General features: G+C 47.3%; 1 protein-coding gene across 7 annotated transcripts in view; it reads left to right on the top strand.

The window, feature by feature from the left end:
- The window catches only part of LOC112258100 (rap guanine nucleotide exchange factor 6-like), a 127,975-nt gene that overhangs the window by 71,268 nt on the left and 39,647 nt on the right, over window positions 1–17,060 (top strand). For all 7 annotated transcript variants that reach the window (XM_042327033.1, XM_042327032.1, XM_042327034.1 and 4 more), the window contains 3 exons: window positions 9,414–9,545; window positions 14,903–15,083; window positions 15,965–16,101. In XM_042327033.1, coding sequence (XP_042182967.1) covers window positions 9,414–9,545; window positions 14,903–15,083; window positions 15,965–16,101 — 450 coding nt within the window. The remainder of the gene's footprint in view (window positions 1–9,413; window positions 9,546–14,902; window positions 15,084–15,964; window positions 16,102–17,060) is intronic.

Here is a 17,060-nt window from a genome sequence, read left to right as displayed (position 1 = left end):
GAGTATGGGACACAGGCCAGGGCGAGAGGAGGGAGGAGGTTTGCAATAGGTCTCAGCCATGCCACACCATGAATATTCATGTTGGAGACAGACACATCAAACCTTACTGGCAGGGAAATGTACCCATCCCTCTGAGACAGAGCCCCCCCCACACACACACACTGATATAAATGAACCAGGAGATTTTAATATGTAACCATTCCTGAAGAGGGAAGATACAGGAATACTTCGCTTTAGAGTTTTGTAACTTTCTCACTGACCAGCAGAAGAGGGTAAATTAAATGAGTGATTACGCAATACCTTTAAACCTGTACACACACACACACACACCTTGGTAATCCATTGTGTAGTGTAATTCCAGCTGTGTGATTAAACATGGATGACCTTACACTATTAGTCACTGTTGTCACACCCGAGACAGAGACAGCGTCACCCGTAGACTGACGCTCTGTCTGTCTGTTAGTCAGTCCTGGCTGCCACTCTGACTGACTCCAGGCTCTACCTTGGTCAAAAGTCAAAGCCCTTTGCTAGCGGGGCCAAAAACAGCACCAGGCCGCCACTTAACATCCTGGCTATCACAATACTGGCCGTTCCCGCTCCAAAGTGAAGCCAAACCCTTCCTCCTCTGACTCTGTTCTGTTACAACACAGGAAGGGGGTGATTCAGCTCCCTGGAATCTCTTTAGGACCAGGAACATCCTCCCTAAGATAGGATAATGACAACATTTTGGTGTTACTGTTTCCTGTTTTGGGGCCAGGCGGACTGTGACAGGCTAGACGCTAGGCAAGGAGCAGCCTCTCGAGATGAGAGTTAAATGCGATATGATGATGACCGGCCTGTGATATGAAATGTGACACTACTTTGATTGTCATGCTTTATGCTGCTGGCTGTGATTTGTGCGTTGGCGTATAACCAAAGGGACACAGAGAGTAACTTCCCACCCCTTTGATTCAGTCCTCATTACGTCGGCGGGGTGAGGGAGAGGGATGTGAGGGTCTTTTCCTGACAGCATTTCCCTACTCTCCTCTCGTCTCTCTGCGTGGCACGGCCCCTGCTCTCTCTCTCGCACTCTGTTTCTCTCGCTGTCTATTCCTCCCCCTCACCCAGTCCTGCACGCCTCGCCTGTCTTCGCACGCGTCACCTCCAATTCCAAGTTCAATTCATTACACCTCTCTCTCACCCGCAGTCTCTTCTCTGCCGAAGCCCCGTGTGTTCACTTCAAAGGGAGCGGGGGAAGAGGAAAGGGGGTTCTTCAAAGAGAATACTACCCCCCTTCCCCCCCCCTCTCTCTGTCTCTGTCTCTCTGCGTCTCTCTCTCTCTCGTATCTTAATTGAGACTAGTTCGCTCTATAGCTCTGTTGTGTGAGAGTGCAGCAGGTGTTTTGGGAGCGGGGGAATATGTCAGGGTGTTAGGAAGCGGAGGGTCAGGATGCTCTCAGGGCAGGCTGGTTCACAGAGAGTTTAACGTGTGGGACGTCATCCCGGCGCCCGGTCCGCTGTACCTCTCTAACACCATTGAGCCAACCGAAGCGGTCTGTAGTCGCAGGTTTAATTTCCGACTGTGTGTGTGCGCGTGTGCTCTTCGGAGTGTGTGTGTACATTTCTCGGAGCGCGTGTGTTTGTTTGCATGTGTGTGCGTGCGTGCGCGCCTTCTTGGCGTGTGTGCAAGGCACTGCTCACACCTGACTTCGGACTACACTTACTTAGCATTTAGCTCCATTTGGCTGTGATGCCATGAGTGGAAGAGGGCGGTCTCTAAATAAAGATGGAATGAATATATTTTTTATTGAACCTTTATTGAACTCGGCAAGTCAGTTAAGAACACAATCTTATTTACAGTGACGGCCAAACCCGGGATGATGCTGGGCTAATTATGCCCCGCCCTTTGGGACTCTCAATCACAGCCGGATGTGATGCAGCCTGGATTCGAACCAGGCACTGTAGTGTGCAGTGTCTTAGACCGCTACGACACTCTGGAGCAGAATTGACCGACATCAAAGGAGACCTACAACGTGTGCCTTTTACTGTTTTCTCAACTTGTGTTGGCTTTATAACAGTTGCGTAACATGTTGAAATACTGGAGATTGTTCTCTTTCTCAGTATGTCTTGCTTGGTTTGGAATTGAGATGATGACATTAACAATGACAGTGTTTGCCAAGTGGTTGGCACATGCTGGACTCTGGTTCATGGGTACTGGCGTGCCATCGAAGTTCATGTCGTGTCCCTTTCTAACGTTGCGCTGGCGTCATCATTCAGACATACTGTTCAGATGTTCCAAGTCCGAGAGAATGACAACTTCTACAGGCTATTTTTTTATTGAAATGGCTCCTCTGGCCAAATCCATTTCTACAACCATCTCTTTGTTTTAGTGTGTTACTCATGTCTGTCCTCCAGTAGAACTCAGCAGTCAATGGTCCATAATAAGCCGCTAATTAGCATGACTCTCCGCCAGCCAAATAGAATGCGTAATGACTCTTGTGTTGCTGGGGCTTTGAGATTCGGCTCAGCGTTTAGTCTCCACCTCCCGTCCTCTGATACGTTGCAACTCTACCTCCAGTGCATCCGTCTATTGTGCCATTATAGTTAGCCTAATGAGGGGGTGGCAGCCAGGATTGACGCTCGTTTTATTTCGGTTACAGTCATTGCTTTAGGTGTTTGGGTCTCAGGGAGGGATGGAAAGCTGAAAGGCTACTGGAGTAAATCGACTGTATATCAATAGCCTGATCTTTCACTCGGAGTGCTCCGCCCCGCTGCCCGGCCCTAAAACTGGCAAGCCTATTATCTACAACAACACTCATCACGTGTGTGTCTGTCCGATGGCTGCCCTCTCCTCACTGACTAGCAGACACCTCTAGAGATCCACTCTATTCTAACCCACCTGATTTGAGATGGGGGGGGTTAAGCTAAACTGGCACAACTGCGTGTGCCAACCACTTTGGCAAACAAACACAGATACACACACACACACACACACCCTGGACACCATATGTGAATGAATTGCCCCCCCATTTAACTTCAGAGTTTGTACTGTTAGGTGACCTAAACTGGGATATGCTTAACACCCCGGACGTCCTACAATCTAAGCTAGATGTCCTCAATGTCACCCAAATTATCATAGAACCTACCAGGTACAAGCACAAAGCCGTAAACACGGGCACCCTCATAGATATTATCCTAACCAACTTGCCCTCTAAATACACCTCTGCTGTCTTCAGCCAGGATCTCAGCGATCACTGCCTCATTTCCTGCGTCCGTAATGGGTCCGCGGTCAAACGACCACCCCTCATCACTGTCAAACGCTCCCTAAAACACTTCAACGAGCAGGCATTTCTAATCGACCTGGCCCATTGTATCCTGGAAGGATATTGACCTCATTCCGTCAGTAGAGGATGCCTGGTTATTCTTTAAAAGTGCTTAACTCACCATCTTAAATAAGCATGCCTCATTCAAAAAAAATTAGAACCAGGAACAGATATAGCCCTTGGTTCACTCCAGATCTGACTGCCCTAGACCAGCACAAAAACATCCTGTGGTGTACTGCATTAGCATCGAATAGCCCCTGCGATATGCAACCAATGTACACAGGCAGTTAGGAAAGCAAAGGCTAGCTTTTTCAAACAGAAATTTGCATCCTGTAGCACAAACTCCCAAAAATTAGGCTAGGAAACACTGTCACCACCGATAAATCCACGATAATTGAGAATTTCAATAAGCATTTTTCTAAGGCTGGCCATGCTTTCCACCTGGCTACCCCTACACTGGTCAACAGCTCTGCACTCCCCGCAGCTACTTTCCCAAGTCTCCCCCATTTCTCCTTCACCCAAATCCAGATAGCTGATGTTCTGAAAGAGCTGCAAAATCTGGACAGCTACATATCAGCTGGGCTAGATAATCTGATCCCTCTTTTTCTAAAATTATCCGCCACAATTGTTGCAACCCCTATTACTAGCTTGTTCAACCTCTCGTACCGTCTGAGATCCCCAAAGATTGGAAAGCTGCCGCGGTCATCCCCCTCTTCAACGGGGGAGACACTCTAGACCCAAACTGTTAGAGACCTATATCTATCCTACCCTACCCTGTCTTTCTAAGGTCTTCGAAAGCCAAGTTAACAAACAGATCACTGACCATTTTGAATCCCATCGTACCTTCTCTGCTATGCAATCTGGTTCCCGAGCTGGTCATGGGTGCACCTCAGCCACGCTCAAGGTCCTAAATTATATCATAACCGCCATCGATCAAAGACAATACTGTGTAGCCGTATTCATCGATCGGGCCAAGTCTTTTTTTACTCTGTCAATCACCACATTCTTATCGGCAGACTCAACAGCCTTGGTTTCTCAAATGACTGCCTCGCCTGGTTCACCAACTACTTCTCAGGCGGCCTACTCTCTTCTCTGTATACATCAATGATGTCGCTCTTACTGCTGGTGATTCTCTGATCCACCTCTACGCAGATGACACCATTCTGTATACTTCTGGCCCTTCTTTGGACACTGTGTTAACTAACCTCCAGATGAGCTTCAATGCCACACAACACTCCTTCCGTGGCCTCCAACTGCTCTTAAATGCAAGTAAAACTAAATGCATGCTCTTCAACTGATTGCTGCCCGCACCTGCCCGTCCGTCTAGCATCACTACTCTGGACGGTTCCAACTTATGTGGACGACTACAAATACCTAGGTGTCTGGTTAGACTGTAAACTCTCCTTTCAGACTCACATTAAGCATCTCCAATCCAAAATCGGCTTCCTATTTCACACAAAGCATCCTTCACTCATGCTGCCAAACATACCCTCGTAAAACTGACTATCCTGCTGATCCTTGACTTTGGCGATGTCATTTACAACATAGCCTCCAACACTCTACTCAGCAAATTGGATGCAGTCTATCACAGTGCCATCTGTTTTGTCACCAAAGCCCCATATACTACCCATCACTGTGACCTTTATGCTCTTGTTGGCTGGCCCTGGCTTCATATTCCACACCAAACCCACTGGCTCCAGGTTATCTATAAGTCTTTACTAGGTAACGCCCTGCCTTATCTTAGCTCACTGGTCACATAGCAGCACCCACACATAGCACGCGCTCCAGCATGTATATTTCACTGGTCACCCCCAAAGCCAATTCCACCTTTCCTTCCTGTTCTCTGCTGCCAATGATTGGAATGAATTGCAAAAATCACTGAAGCTGGAGACTCATATCTCCCACAATAACTTTAAGCATCAGCTGTCAGAGCAGCTTACAGATCATTGCACCTGTACATAACCCATCTATAAATAGCACACCCAACTACTTCATCCACTTCATATATATATATATTGTTATTTTAATTTTTTTGCTCCTTTGTACCCCAGTATCTAAACTTGCACAATCATCTACTGAACATCTATCACTCCAGTGTTTAATTGCTAAATTGTAATTATTTCGCCACTATGGCCTATTGCCTATTGCCTTACCTCCCTAATCTTACCTAGATCAGATCAGTTGTAGCCAGTGTTCTCAGTCTCTACATCTAAAATGGATCCATCTCATCCCCCCCACCCTCTGCGGCAGCTCAAAGTCAGCCCAGGGTTAACGTGCCCGCCCTGCCGCCATGTGGGAGGAGGAGGGACCGTCCAATCCTCCGGGTGACAAATGTTTGTCTGGGAGTGTAATTGACGCTAGGGGGAGGGGACCGGAGTGAATCATTTTGACAGATGATGACGGCTCCGGTGACATCATCAGATGTCCTACCTCCTCAACCCCGAGCACAGCCAACCCTTCAGGCCAACGTGTTTCTGTCTCCATGGACTGCTTGGCTCTGTGATGAATGTCTTTCATTTTGAGACGGGAGGATTTTTCTCCTATCAAACAGATTATGATGTTTTGAACCCCCCCCTCGATGAAAGCTGGGAATGGAAATGGCGTGGATCCATGCTTGTTGAAAGTGCTACGCGCCCAGCAGTCTCTGTAAATAGGCTAACGCTAGCCTTCCCCTGCTGTGGTGAGCTGGAGCAGTAAGGCAGTTAGTTCGTAGTTGGGAAGCTCCACTATGTTTTAATGACGGAGCCCCTGCTGGGATCCTGTAGCGGTGCCTTAACTCCCCTGCCTCCTGATGGAGCGGCCTATTCTGGACCGTTAGCCTGTCTGTGTGAACCAGAGCCATTACTAGCATCACACTCAAACGGCTTCTCACTGCTTTATACCATCTCTGCGTCCTAAATGGCTCCCTATTCCCTTTTGTAGTGGCTAACGGAGACCTGTTCAGAAAGTAGTGCGCCATAAAGGGAATTAGGGTGCCATTTGGGACGTAGGCGAGGTCTCCCGGGAACAAGGGGACTGCAGGTTCAACCCCGCGACAGTTAATTACTGTAGCCAGTCTACGGAGATGAAGTGAGTTCAGTATAATAGTCGTATTTTCAAGAAAAGGTTAGAACACGAGTGAATAAATGACAAATTCTCTGTTGTGACTCTTCAGACTATGTTTGTATGTTTGGAGATGAGCGTTAAAGGATCGGTCCTGGCTCGACTCGCGTCCCCTTGTTGATGTGATGAATTCATACAGCAGAAGGAGGCAATCATTCATTTTTAATCACCCCACACGGCCGTCATTAATTCATGAGCAGAATGGGAGAAGAGCCCCTCCCCAGCCGGTGGTATGTGGGAGGGGACTGGAGTGTGATTTAAGTTGTTGTTGGTGTGAAATGTAAATTGGCTCTACGAGGCTGCAGCTATTAGCGAGGTCTTCCCTTTTCATTGGTCCATTTGTCCCCCTGGCGCCCTCATTAGCCAATCCCACCCTCCCACTGCCTCTCATATGTCATCAGACGACGTCCACAGGATAAAAGACTCTGGCTGCTGTGCCCCGTGACATCAACACCCGCTCTGGTGTCACCACTAATGCTCCTGATTGGAGATCATTGCAGCAATGTAGATCATTGCAGCATTGTAGATAATTGCAGCATTGTTATTGCTGTGGTTTGACGGTGTGAGTTTTAACCTGAGTGGTTGGCGCATAGAGATCCTATATGTACTTTCATGGGTTGGAGGCCATGGAGGATGGATGCATACATTAGTTTTGTCCTCTGGGAATCGGATAGATTTGTTTAATGGATGCAGGGGGGGGAGATTGGCCATTGTCTGAAACCTGACCCCATCATAAAGCAATCAATATTGACCCACCTGGCTGTGGAATAAACAGAATGGACCGCCCCTCTAGCGCTGATAGAAACACCGGCCCCTGTTTGGCTGGCAACACTTTTCATAGTTAGGCTACTCTGACAGCCCCGTCCGGACCCCTTCACCCCACTAGCCTGTCTCTTTACATAGGACTGAGGTGGGAGAGCCCAGCCCATCCAGGAGACCTATTTGTCTGTCTGGTCAATGATCATTTGTCTAACCTTCTGGTCAGTGAATGATTTCTGCAGCTCCAACTAGGTGTTATTGAGTCGAGTGTCCTTCTCATGATTGCAACTGGCTCTCCTCTCTCCTTGTACAGGCTGTTTTCTCTCAAGTGTGTGTTGGAGAGGTTTGCTGGTTCATGGTTGGTGGATGGGCTCTCCCCAGTAGGGCTACCACAATTATCGTATAAGAGACAATAACAAAACTTTTTTTTTGCAGCATAACCGTCTAAATACATTCCTTTTTTGGTGTAGGGGAGATGTAACTTTACTTTACCCATTATCTGTTTTCATTATTACATGAATAGGGTAAAGTTGGTAATCATTTTAAGAGCAGAACGGCACAGGTGGGAGGAGAAGCTTCTTTTTCAAACGTTCCAAGTGGTCAAAACTATTATTTTTTAAGACGGAGTTGTCACCAAAGCTGTGTTGTATTCGTTAGGTGTACCACAACAAATTTGCAAATATGCATTATGAAATTGTAATTTTAAAAAAATAGACAATTCTGACATGAATCACGTACATTTACATGACAATGAATCTTCACCCCAAATTCCAGAATCGTCACAGCCCTACTCCTCAGCCCTGTGGGGGATGGGTTGTAGAGGTAGTGGGGCAGCCCAGCCCCCACCCTTACATACCGTAGACTTAACTTGTTTAATATTGCATGGTGACACGGCGATGGCTTTGGCGCCAGCGTCGGGTGAGTGTCTTGTCTGGCCGGCAGCGCCAAGCTTGCAGAGGTTATGGAGGAAGTGTGCTGCAGGTTCACCCGCTGTCGACGCAACCGGACCAGCTCCCTCACCCGCTGCGGACTGGTAAGACCTGGGCACGCTGGGCTGATCAATGGACTATAGAAGCTGAACTGGGTCACATTGGATGTGTGTGGTTTGGTTGTTAGCAAGGCATCTTTTGGATTGATTGGCCTTTGTGGACTAGTGTGTTTCTTGAGTCTCTCATAGGTGGGATGGTTTGCTTGGTTGATTGATGAAACACTGGGCTGTTGTGGCGTTATTCAGGTTGATTGGCAGTTTATCTTGTCCTCCAATCTTTGTGAGGTGATCAGTATTGATGTGTTGTGTTGTAGCTTATGGCTTTGATGATTGTTTGTTTATATAACATCTCAGAGAACAAATCTGCGTCCTGAAAGAGAACGTCGGCAGTGATACATTTTTCTTTCAATTACAGCTTATCTTTTTCATCCTCTTCTCATTTCGCCAGGGGACAAATTGGTTTACTGTCTTTGTTATGAAAGGAGTAACCGACTAAATGTTTTCATGACAAATAGATTTCTTCTCTGTTTTTTAATTAAGAGCGTTCTTACGTTTAGCTTCCAAGCGAAGTCGTCAAGCTTGAACGAGATCAAACTGCTTAGTGTGTGTGTGTGTGTGTGTGTGTGTGTGTGTTAGAGAAATCATCCAGGCACTAAGTCGTTCAGTGAGCTGCTGCCTGTCATATTGATAGGGCTGTATCATAGCGGCTGATCAGTGCCTGTTGAGTGAAGACCAACGGTATGACCGACATTGTGACAGACAGACAGTGGGCCTGGGTAGGTAATGTAAGAAAGAGGAGTTTGGGAGGCCAAGGCAGTGTGTGCATGCCAAATGGCACCCTGGTGTAAAGTAGTGCACTAAATAGGGAAAAGGGTGCAATTAGTGGCACAGTCACTGGTCCAGATTTACTGTCACAACCCTGTCTCAGTCTCCCTAAGGTCACCCGACAACCATAAAACCCTTTTTTCCCCCTCAAACCATCAAGCAGTATGACCTTTCACTGAGGGTCAGTGCCACGCTTCCCATTTATTTATAATCCTCTCAAGTTTTGCCTTCGTTCCCCCTCCTGTATTTTGATGATGTGGCCTACTCTCGTATCAAGCTTCATGCTGCCAAGTCGACCGCACAAAGGCAGCTGCAACAACACACGTGTGTCTGTGTGTCTATGTGTGTCTGTGTGTGTATTTGTGTGCGCATGTTCATCTGTATGTGTCCTGTGGTATAAACAGCTGTCCTCTCTTCCTGTCTGTGTGTCTGAGCAGCTTCCCGGAGACCTCAACAAGATGCACCTTACTGACCACCCCCACAGCCAGGGGATGCACGTGCCGCCCAGCCAATCAGGATGCAGCATCGCCAGTGATTCAGGGAGCAGTAGCCTATCAGACATCTACCAGGTCTATACACACATTATGTAATTCACCATTCTCAAACTGAGCTGATGTTTGTCGGCAGGGTTTAAAATGATCATCTGCCAAATGCGGTTAGATTTTGTCATTAGTGGGGTAAGAATGCATATTTCAGCCGCCATGTTGGCGGGTAGTCACATGAAGTGTTTGGGAAGACTTAATTTTTTCTGCCCACATGTAGAAGTTGGTCAAATTGACAAGAAAGGCAAGAAAGTGTGACTTTGTCCTCGTGCTTCTTGGCCGGTAGCATCGTTTTGTTCACATTCTAGGTTGTTTTTCAATGTTATAGTGCTGAACAATTATCCGAAATGTCAGTTATTTTTCTGACAATCACTTCAATTATTTGAATTTAATTTCGTTCGTTTTTTTACTCCCTCTGAGCTTAATGCGCTGCAGTTTCTCTAGAGAGAAATCAGATCATGCCCGAACTCTGCAATGTAGTAGGGAGTTGTAGTTTCCAACAGGCCAATGTTCTACATAGTTTAGCACACAAAACGTACTAATTATCTACAATGACCATAATCCATTGCAGCCTATTTGTCCGGTCTGTGTTTCTTTTATGCTTGCTACTTAAGAGACAGAAGAACACGCAATCAAGAGGAGATACATAGAGAGCAGTTTCTTCGTGAGGTATTGGTATTCAGTAGTCATAAAAGTATGCCTTATTTACTTTGAATAACTTTTTCAGACAGCATAGACAGCAGCTCTGTAGAGATGCGATGACTTAGAATGAAATAATAAAGTCATAAAAAAACAAATATACATAACAAATTAAATATTTGATGAAATAAAGTCATGTGAATAAATGATGGTTAATAAGTGATAAGCTGATAAGCAGTAATGGGCATCACTAACATCATGGGACTTTTATTAAAAGTTGTATTCTGTGTTGTTACAGCATTCAACCCACATGATGCATAGTGAATGTAATGTTTAAAAAAATATATATATATATCTATATATAATAATAATTTCTTATTTCAAAATAAAAGTATAATCCAACGAAACAACCTCAAAAAACGTTAATCGCTCAGCACTACAATGTTAGTTTGAGTTGGCTGCAACTGTCTGCTGCTAGGAAGACATTGCAGTCCGACATTTTTTTCATCACAAGCTAGTGCCCAAGTTACCACGGTAATGGCCCGTTCCTTAAAGGGCCAGTTGACCTTTTTTGTCTCGCCTAATGATTGTGATTGATTGAGCATGGAACACGCCCAAAAACTTGAATTCACTCACTTTGTCATTCTCCTAGATGTATTTGTGTGCTTCTACATTTCTACTTAGGAGCACATCATATACTCCTTGTGGCAGGGCTCTTGATGTTCAGTTGTAGGACTTGATGTTCAGTTGTAGAAGTATTTATCTGTTGTTATTATTTTTTAAGTAAATGAAATGAAGCTATATACCCCGGTTACTTCTTACTAGTAATACATTTCTTGTTTTTGAAACGTTAGAAAGCATGCTCATCGTTATTTAAATTACATTTTTGGGGTAATTATGGCTCGAAGAGTTTAAAAAAAATCTGAGTGGCTGGTGGACCAAAAAATCTATTTCCCACCCTGGTTGTAGGCCTATAACATCCCATTTCAAAAGCTTTTGAAGTTCCGTTATTTTTAAGTAATGCTCCTAGCCTTTTTGTTCTCTCAATACTGTATGACTTTGAAGTCAGTCAATGCTTTCTTGGTGAATGTAGTGGATCTGCGTGTAAAGCAGGAAGGAAGAAAAGGGGTTGACTTTGCCATTTGAGGCTTCCCCAGCTTGACTGACCCAGCTCTCCCTAGCCCTCTTGTTGCCACTCCTCACCCCTCTCCCCACCCTTCCCCGGCTACCCCCTGCCTCTCCAGCTCAATGGCAGCGATGGTGGAAAGAACACGTCCTCTCCTCCTCTCCCTTCCATCCAGGTTTGTTAATTATAGTGTGTGTTGGCTGGGCTTCCTGTGGATCTGAGGGGCCCCTCTGTCCCTCCTGTCGCGCTGTGTGGTAAAGGTCAGAGCACACAGGACCCCGCCCTACTTCTACTGCATCATCATCGCTAACCCCACCCACCTTTACCTTTAACTCCAGTCCACCCCAACCCTCATCATTAACCCAGCCGTACCTCTACCCCACCACTCCTCTCTCTCTGGGGGAGTGGATGGCTCTGGCTCAGTCTCCTGCACAAGCAGGAACTGATGTCCCTGTCAGTTTAGAGCTTCCCCGGCAACTGTTCGGAGACCTGCATGGGCCCCCCTCTCGCTTTCTGTCTCTGTGTGTCTCTCTCTCTCTCTTTCTCTCTCTGTCTTTTTCTCTCTCTTGCTCGCTTTCTCTCACTGTTTCCCTCCTCCTCCTCCACATGCTGAGAGAACCGAGCTGCTCTAAAGTCTGACACCCAGACAAAAGCTCAAGGGATCCAGAGATGAGGCGAAGAGGACACTGATCCTCTCAGGGTTTCACACTGTCTGTACAGACAGGCTTTCTTTAGCCTAGTTCTTGTCTGCCTCTACTTGGCCATTGTAAACTCTTGTAAGGCCGATGTAAGATCTCAAAAACTGTGCGCTAATGGGTTTTTTTGTACTTCTCAGGAAGCACTGTCTACCTTCAGTCAAACTGGGGGATATATGGATCGTTTTCAATAGGGCTACTTCGGGTGCAAGTAGATCATAGGAGGACTTGACCCAGATAAAGGCTTGAGTCGTGCACCCTCACCGTGCTGTCAATCATCCAACCTAGGACTGTGTTGAGGCTCGTACCTGGACCTTAACACTGGAACCGCTGGGCCTCGTGGGACTCCCCCCTCCCTCCACCTTCAAGCTAATGAGCAGTCATTCACTCAGCAATGTACTTGGATACGTTTCCTATATGCTATTGCTAAAATAATAATCTGGTAGTGTTTATGAAGGTCTTAGGTAACATTAGAATGCAGGTTTTGTTTATTTCAAATAAGACATTAGCATTTTCATTAGTTTATGTTAGTGTAGGCTATATGTAAAAATTAGAACATCAGTAGCTTAAACGGCATTGTAAGCGCCAAGTGTGCTTGATAAATTGTGGAAATCAAAAGTGTCGCTATGACAGCGGTCCAAAATAGTGAGTTATCGTCTGCTCGTGCTACCATGGTGTGCATTTTCACGCAATGGCATCAGCTGGATTTAATTTAGCAGTTAGGCCTTGACCTAACAGTCGACACATCCCTGCCTCTGTCAATTGCTCAACACACTTCCCACAAACACGTCGCTTGCAGGTGACACAAGTGTCTTGGGCTCTTAGTGCACCTGGCCACCTGGCACGGTCTCCTCCCCGGGAGCTGTATGCGCAATTTGGCACGTTGGAATCTTCGCTGCTGCCTTGGCCCTCACGTAGCCCGTGTGCCAAACTCTTGATGGGCTGGGTGTTGTTGATGCACTGCTTGAACAACACGTGTTGCGTTGACAGCAGCCAAGTCGAGCAGCAACAGGCCAGCGGCGAGCGGGTGCCTTCCTTCTAGCCGCGTGGTCTGATCTTGAATATCCACGCCAACCTATGGAACAGAATAGAGTAGAATACGTTAGGATTGTTTTCCGGTAGGGGAGAAAGCAGCACGTGTTGTACAGAAGAGCATAAAGGCATTGCATAAATGTGCTGTATCCTCGTCGATGATGGCAACTGTCGGATGCCATGGTGCTCGTGACCGAAACCTTCTTTCTAGCCTTGCCTTGGTACAGCGCGGCTGTTTTCCTGTCATTCCTCAGCACCGCTGTGGCGCACAACGGCTGTGCAGGCGCCTTATTTTGCGCAGAGGGAGGGAGCCCCCGTCTCGCTTTGTTCACGGTGCTTGTTTTATTTGCCAGTGACTTGTTCGCCAGTGACGGTGAAGGGAATTTGTCGTCCATGGTGACATGTCACGATTCATTTCTTCCCCCACCGCCGGAGTCACTTTCATCAGATCGTGTAGCAGCGCTGACGCAGCACGTGCATCCATTTGTCTTGTTCCCCTTGCCATTGTAAATTATGCACGCTCTCACTGTGTACTCCAAGTAGGCCAGAGTAGACGTATGAGACTGCTTTGATTCAGTGGACTGATACAGGGTACAAACCATTTAGAGATTACAATTAGAATGTACCAATACAATTGAATGGCCACACTGTTCTTCAGTCACAATTGGTTAAATAATTATGCATCGTTAGCTTCCCCTCGCTCATCAACTCACCCATTCTCCCCCATCATACTTGTTATATGCACAAAACGTTGTTTCGGTTCAGTTTTCGAGGCATTTATCAAGGTGATTATCAACTGGGCACTGTCGGGAGAAGGCGCGGAGCAGACCATACTGCCGGGAGAAGGAGCGGAGCAGACCATACTGTCGGGAGAAGGAGCGGAGCAGACCCTACTGTCGGGAGAAGGAGCGGAGCAGACCATACTGTCGGGAGAAGGAGCGGAGCAGACCATACTGTCGGGAGAAGGAGCGGAGCAGACCCTACTGTCGGGAGACGGAGCGGAGCAGACCCTACTGTCGGGAGACGGAGCGGAGCAGACCCTACTGTCGGGAGAAGGAGCGGAGCAGACCCTACTGTCGGGAGAAGGAGCGGAGCAGACCTACTGTCGGGAGACGGAGCGGAGCAGACCCTACTGTCGGGAGACGGAGCGGAGCAGACCCTACTGTCGGGAGACGGAGCGGAGCAGACCCTACTGTCGGGGGACGGAGCGGAGCAGACCCTACTGTCGGGAGACGGAGCGGAGCAGACCCTACTGTCGGGAGAAGGAGCGGAGCAGACCCTACTGTCGGAAGAAGGAGGGGCAGCGCAGGAAAAAAATGCAATGCCCTTCTAAAACGGGGTTATAACTCCAGTTCTGCTTGTGATATTACGATTCTTACAACAGCAGTGTCTTATATAGACTTATTTAGACAAAGTAAAGGATGGGGGATGACTTTAAAAATGGCGGTGTAAATGTTTTATTGATGAGCAGTCAAAATGACTGCTTTAGCGTTTCTGCTGTTGAGTGTTGAACAGAAGCTGTTGAGTTGAACAGAGCAGAGCAGGCAGGTGTAGTCTCTGTTACTGTGTCCTAGGGGGCAGACAGATGGCATGCAATATTGCTACAGTGACTGGAGAGCTAGTCTCCTAACCTGGGGTTGTGGGTTCAAATCCCAGTTGATCTGAAATGACCGTAGGCCTAGAACCAGCTCCTTTCAACCCTCCCAACCATCTGGCCAAACAGCATGGAGAAAATGGGCAATATGAATAATTAGTGTATGCGTAATGCTTAGCGACGTGTTTGGCAATCTCTTGTTTTTTTTGCACAGGGTGTCTGTTCTGATGTCATGTTATGTTTTTTGTTGTTGTGTTAGTTAAAACAATAACCATGGTTATGTCTGTCCCCTCTGCAGGCCACGGAGAGCGAGATGGGTGACGTGGACCTGTCTGGGCTCCCGGAGGCAGCGGTGGACTCTGAGGAGGAGGAGGAGGAGGACGAAGACCTGGAGAGGACGTCGGACACCCTACTGGGTAGAGACCTTGTCCGGGAGTGCCTGGAGAAGGACCCCGTGGACCGCAATGATGACGACATCGGTGAGCTGCACGCCACACTCTCCCCTGAATGCCCCCTTTTACTCAGTCGCGGTCTCTCTCCCTCTGACACTCTCTCTCTCTGTCTCTCTCACTCTCACTCACACACAATCTCTTTCTCTCACTCACTCACACACACGCTACCACACACCCCTCCCTCTGTTTCTATAAATACTAAGGGCCTTCCCTTTTTAATTACCGTTTTTATTTTTGTGTGGGCAATCAGCCGGGCCACCTCATTAGCAGTCCAGTCCAGGGGACCCAGAGAGAGGCCTTCCTGGGGGGCTGTGGGATGCATGGGTTGAAAGTCTCCTTTGCTGTTGGCTTGTTAGGCAGTAGGCACATCTTCTCTCCGTTTCTTACTCTCTCTCTGGGGATTTTTCTGCCATTGAAATCATTGGGCGGGCCGCCTAAGTGTTTTTTTTTTTTCAGGTCGCCTAAAAATGTGATGGAAAAACACTTTCAGTGTAAACTTAAACGACTAAAACTAAACTAAATAAAGTATGTAGAAATGATAAAGGGCCTACATATTTTATATGTAATCTTTGAGAACTAACAATCACCAAAATAAAAGTTAGACAGTCAGGGAGAAATGAAAATTCCCAAGATGAACTTAGCAGTATAGATTTTGTAATTGTGTTTGACCGAAAGAGCACAGCATTAGCCATGGCCAAATGAGCTTTAAAACGGCAACGTTTTCTCACAGCTCCATGGAGAAATTGGTAGAATTGCAGGAAATTGGCTTAAATTCACACCAAAAAAAATCCACACCACCTCGACAGGGGGGCCTCTAGAATGTTCTCTAAAATTCAGCTGCGCCCACCACCTAAGCCCATTTTTGACCCTGCTCTCTCCTCTCATGTTCTCTCCACCCCCCCATCCAGAACAACTGTTGGAGTTCATGCACCAGCTGCCAGCCTTTGCCAACATGACCATGTCAGTCCGGAGGGACCTGTGTACTGTCATGGTGTTTGAAGTGGTGGAGCAGGCGGGGACCACAATCCTAAAGGACAAACAGGAGGTACGGGGTCATAGACAGTTTTCCCTGACCATGTGACGTTTACCGGGACTAACCGACGGGGTTGAAGTTATACGGGCTGTAGCTAGGGCCCAGAGTTTTCCCTGACCATGTGACGTTTACCGGGACTAACCGACGGGGTTGAAGTTATACGGGCTGTAGCTAGGGCCCAGAGTTTTCCCTGACCATGTGACGTTTACCGGGACTAACCGACGGGGTTGAAGTTATACGGGCTGTAGCTAGGGCCCAGAGTTTTCCCTGGTCTGGTTATTCCAGCCTATAACAGCAGCCACCAGTGATCACAACCACATCTGGAAAGCACCGTGTTTCACCCTGTAGTCACAAGGTTTCATCTCCCAGTGAATGGGATGTAGAGTATGTAGCAGAGCAGCAGCCTTCAGTCGTTTAACCAGACTTACAGAACAAATTAATGAAGCTACATCCCTGGGAATAAAGGGAGTCTTTCACGGCTGTCTGCAAAAGGCAGTGCCCAGCGGACAGCATAGTATATTACATTGAATGGCCTCACCACTTACTTTAGTGGATGGGCTCTGCCTTGTTAACGTGAGGCAGCAGGTGTCTATATATAAACACACACACATGCAGGTGTGTAAAGCAGGGGACAGCTACACGAGGCGATGTGCGTGTGTGAGTTCAGTATGATAGACAGGTTGGCGATGCTAGGTTTCCTCGACCCGCTGCCAGGCCTGGTCCGCTGTGGGCTGCTGTGAAGGTCAAGGGGGAATCAGTCAGCCATCACTGCACTGCAGGATCCTTAACGCTGCTACGAGACAATGAGGGGGAGAGGAAAGAAATAGTAGAGGGGAGGGGGGAAAGGTCAAGGCAGCTCATCACATTTCCTCGGTCTCTGTCCTTTACAATGCTTCCCTGTGATAGAGCTCTGCCTCTCTGCGTTCCGCTTTTAAAAAGCTGTTATCGCCTTCATGGTTGAAAAAGCCATG

Source organism: Oncorhynchus tshawytscha, linkage group LG09, assembly GCF_018296145.1.
Source record: "Oncorhynchus tshawytscha isolate Ot180627B linkage group LG09, Otsh_v2.0, whole genome shotgun sequence".
NCBI classification, from domain to species: Eukaryota; Metazoa; Chordata; class Actinopteri; order Salmoniformes; family Salmonidae; genus Oncorhynchus; species Oncorhynchus tshawytscha.
This window is presented reverse-complemented; position numbering and strand designations above follow the sequence as displayed.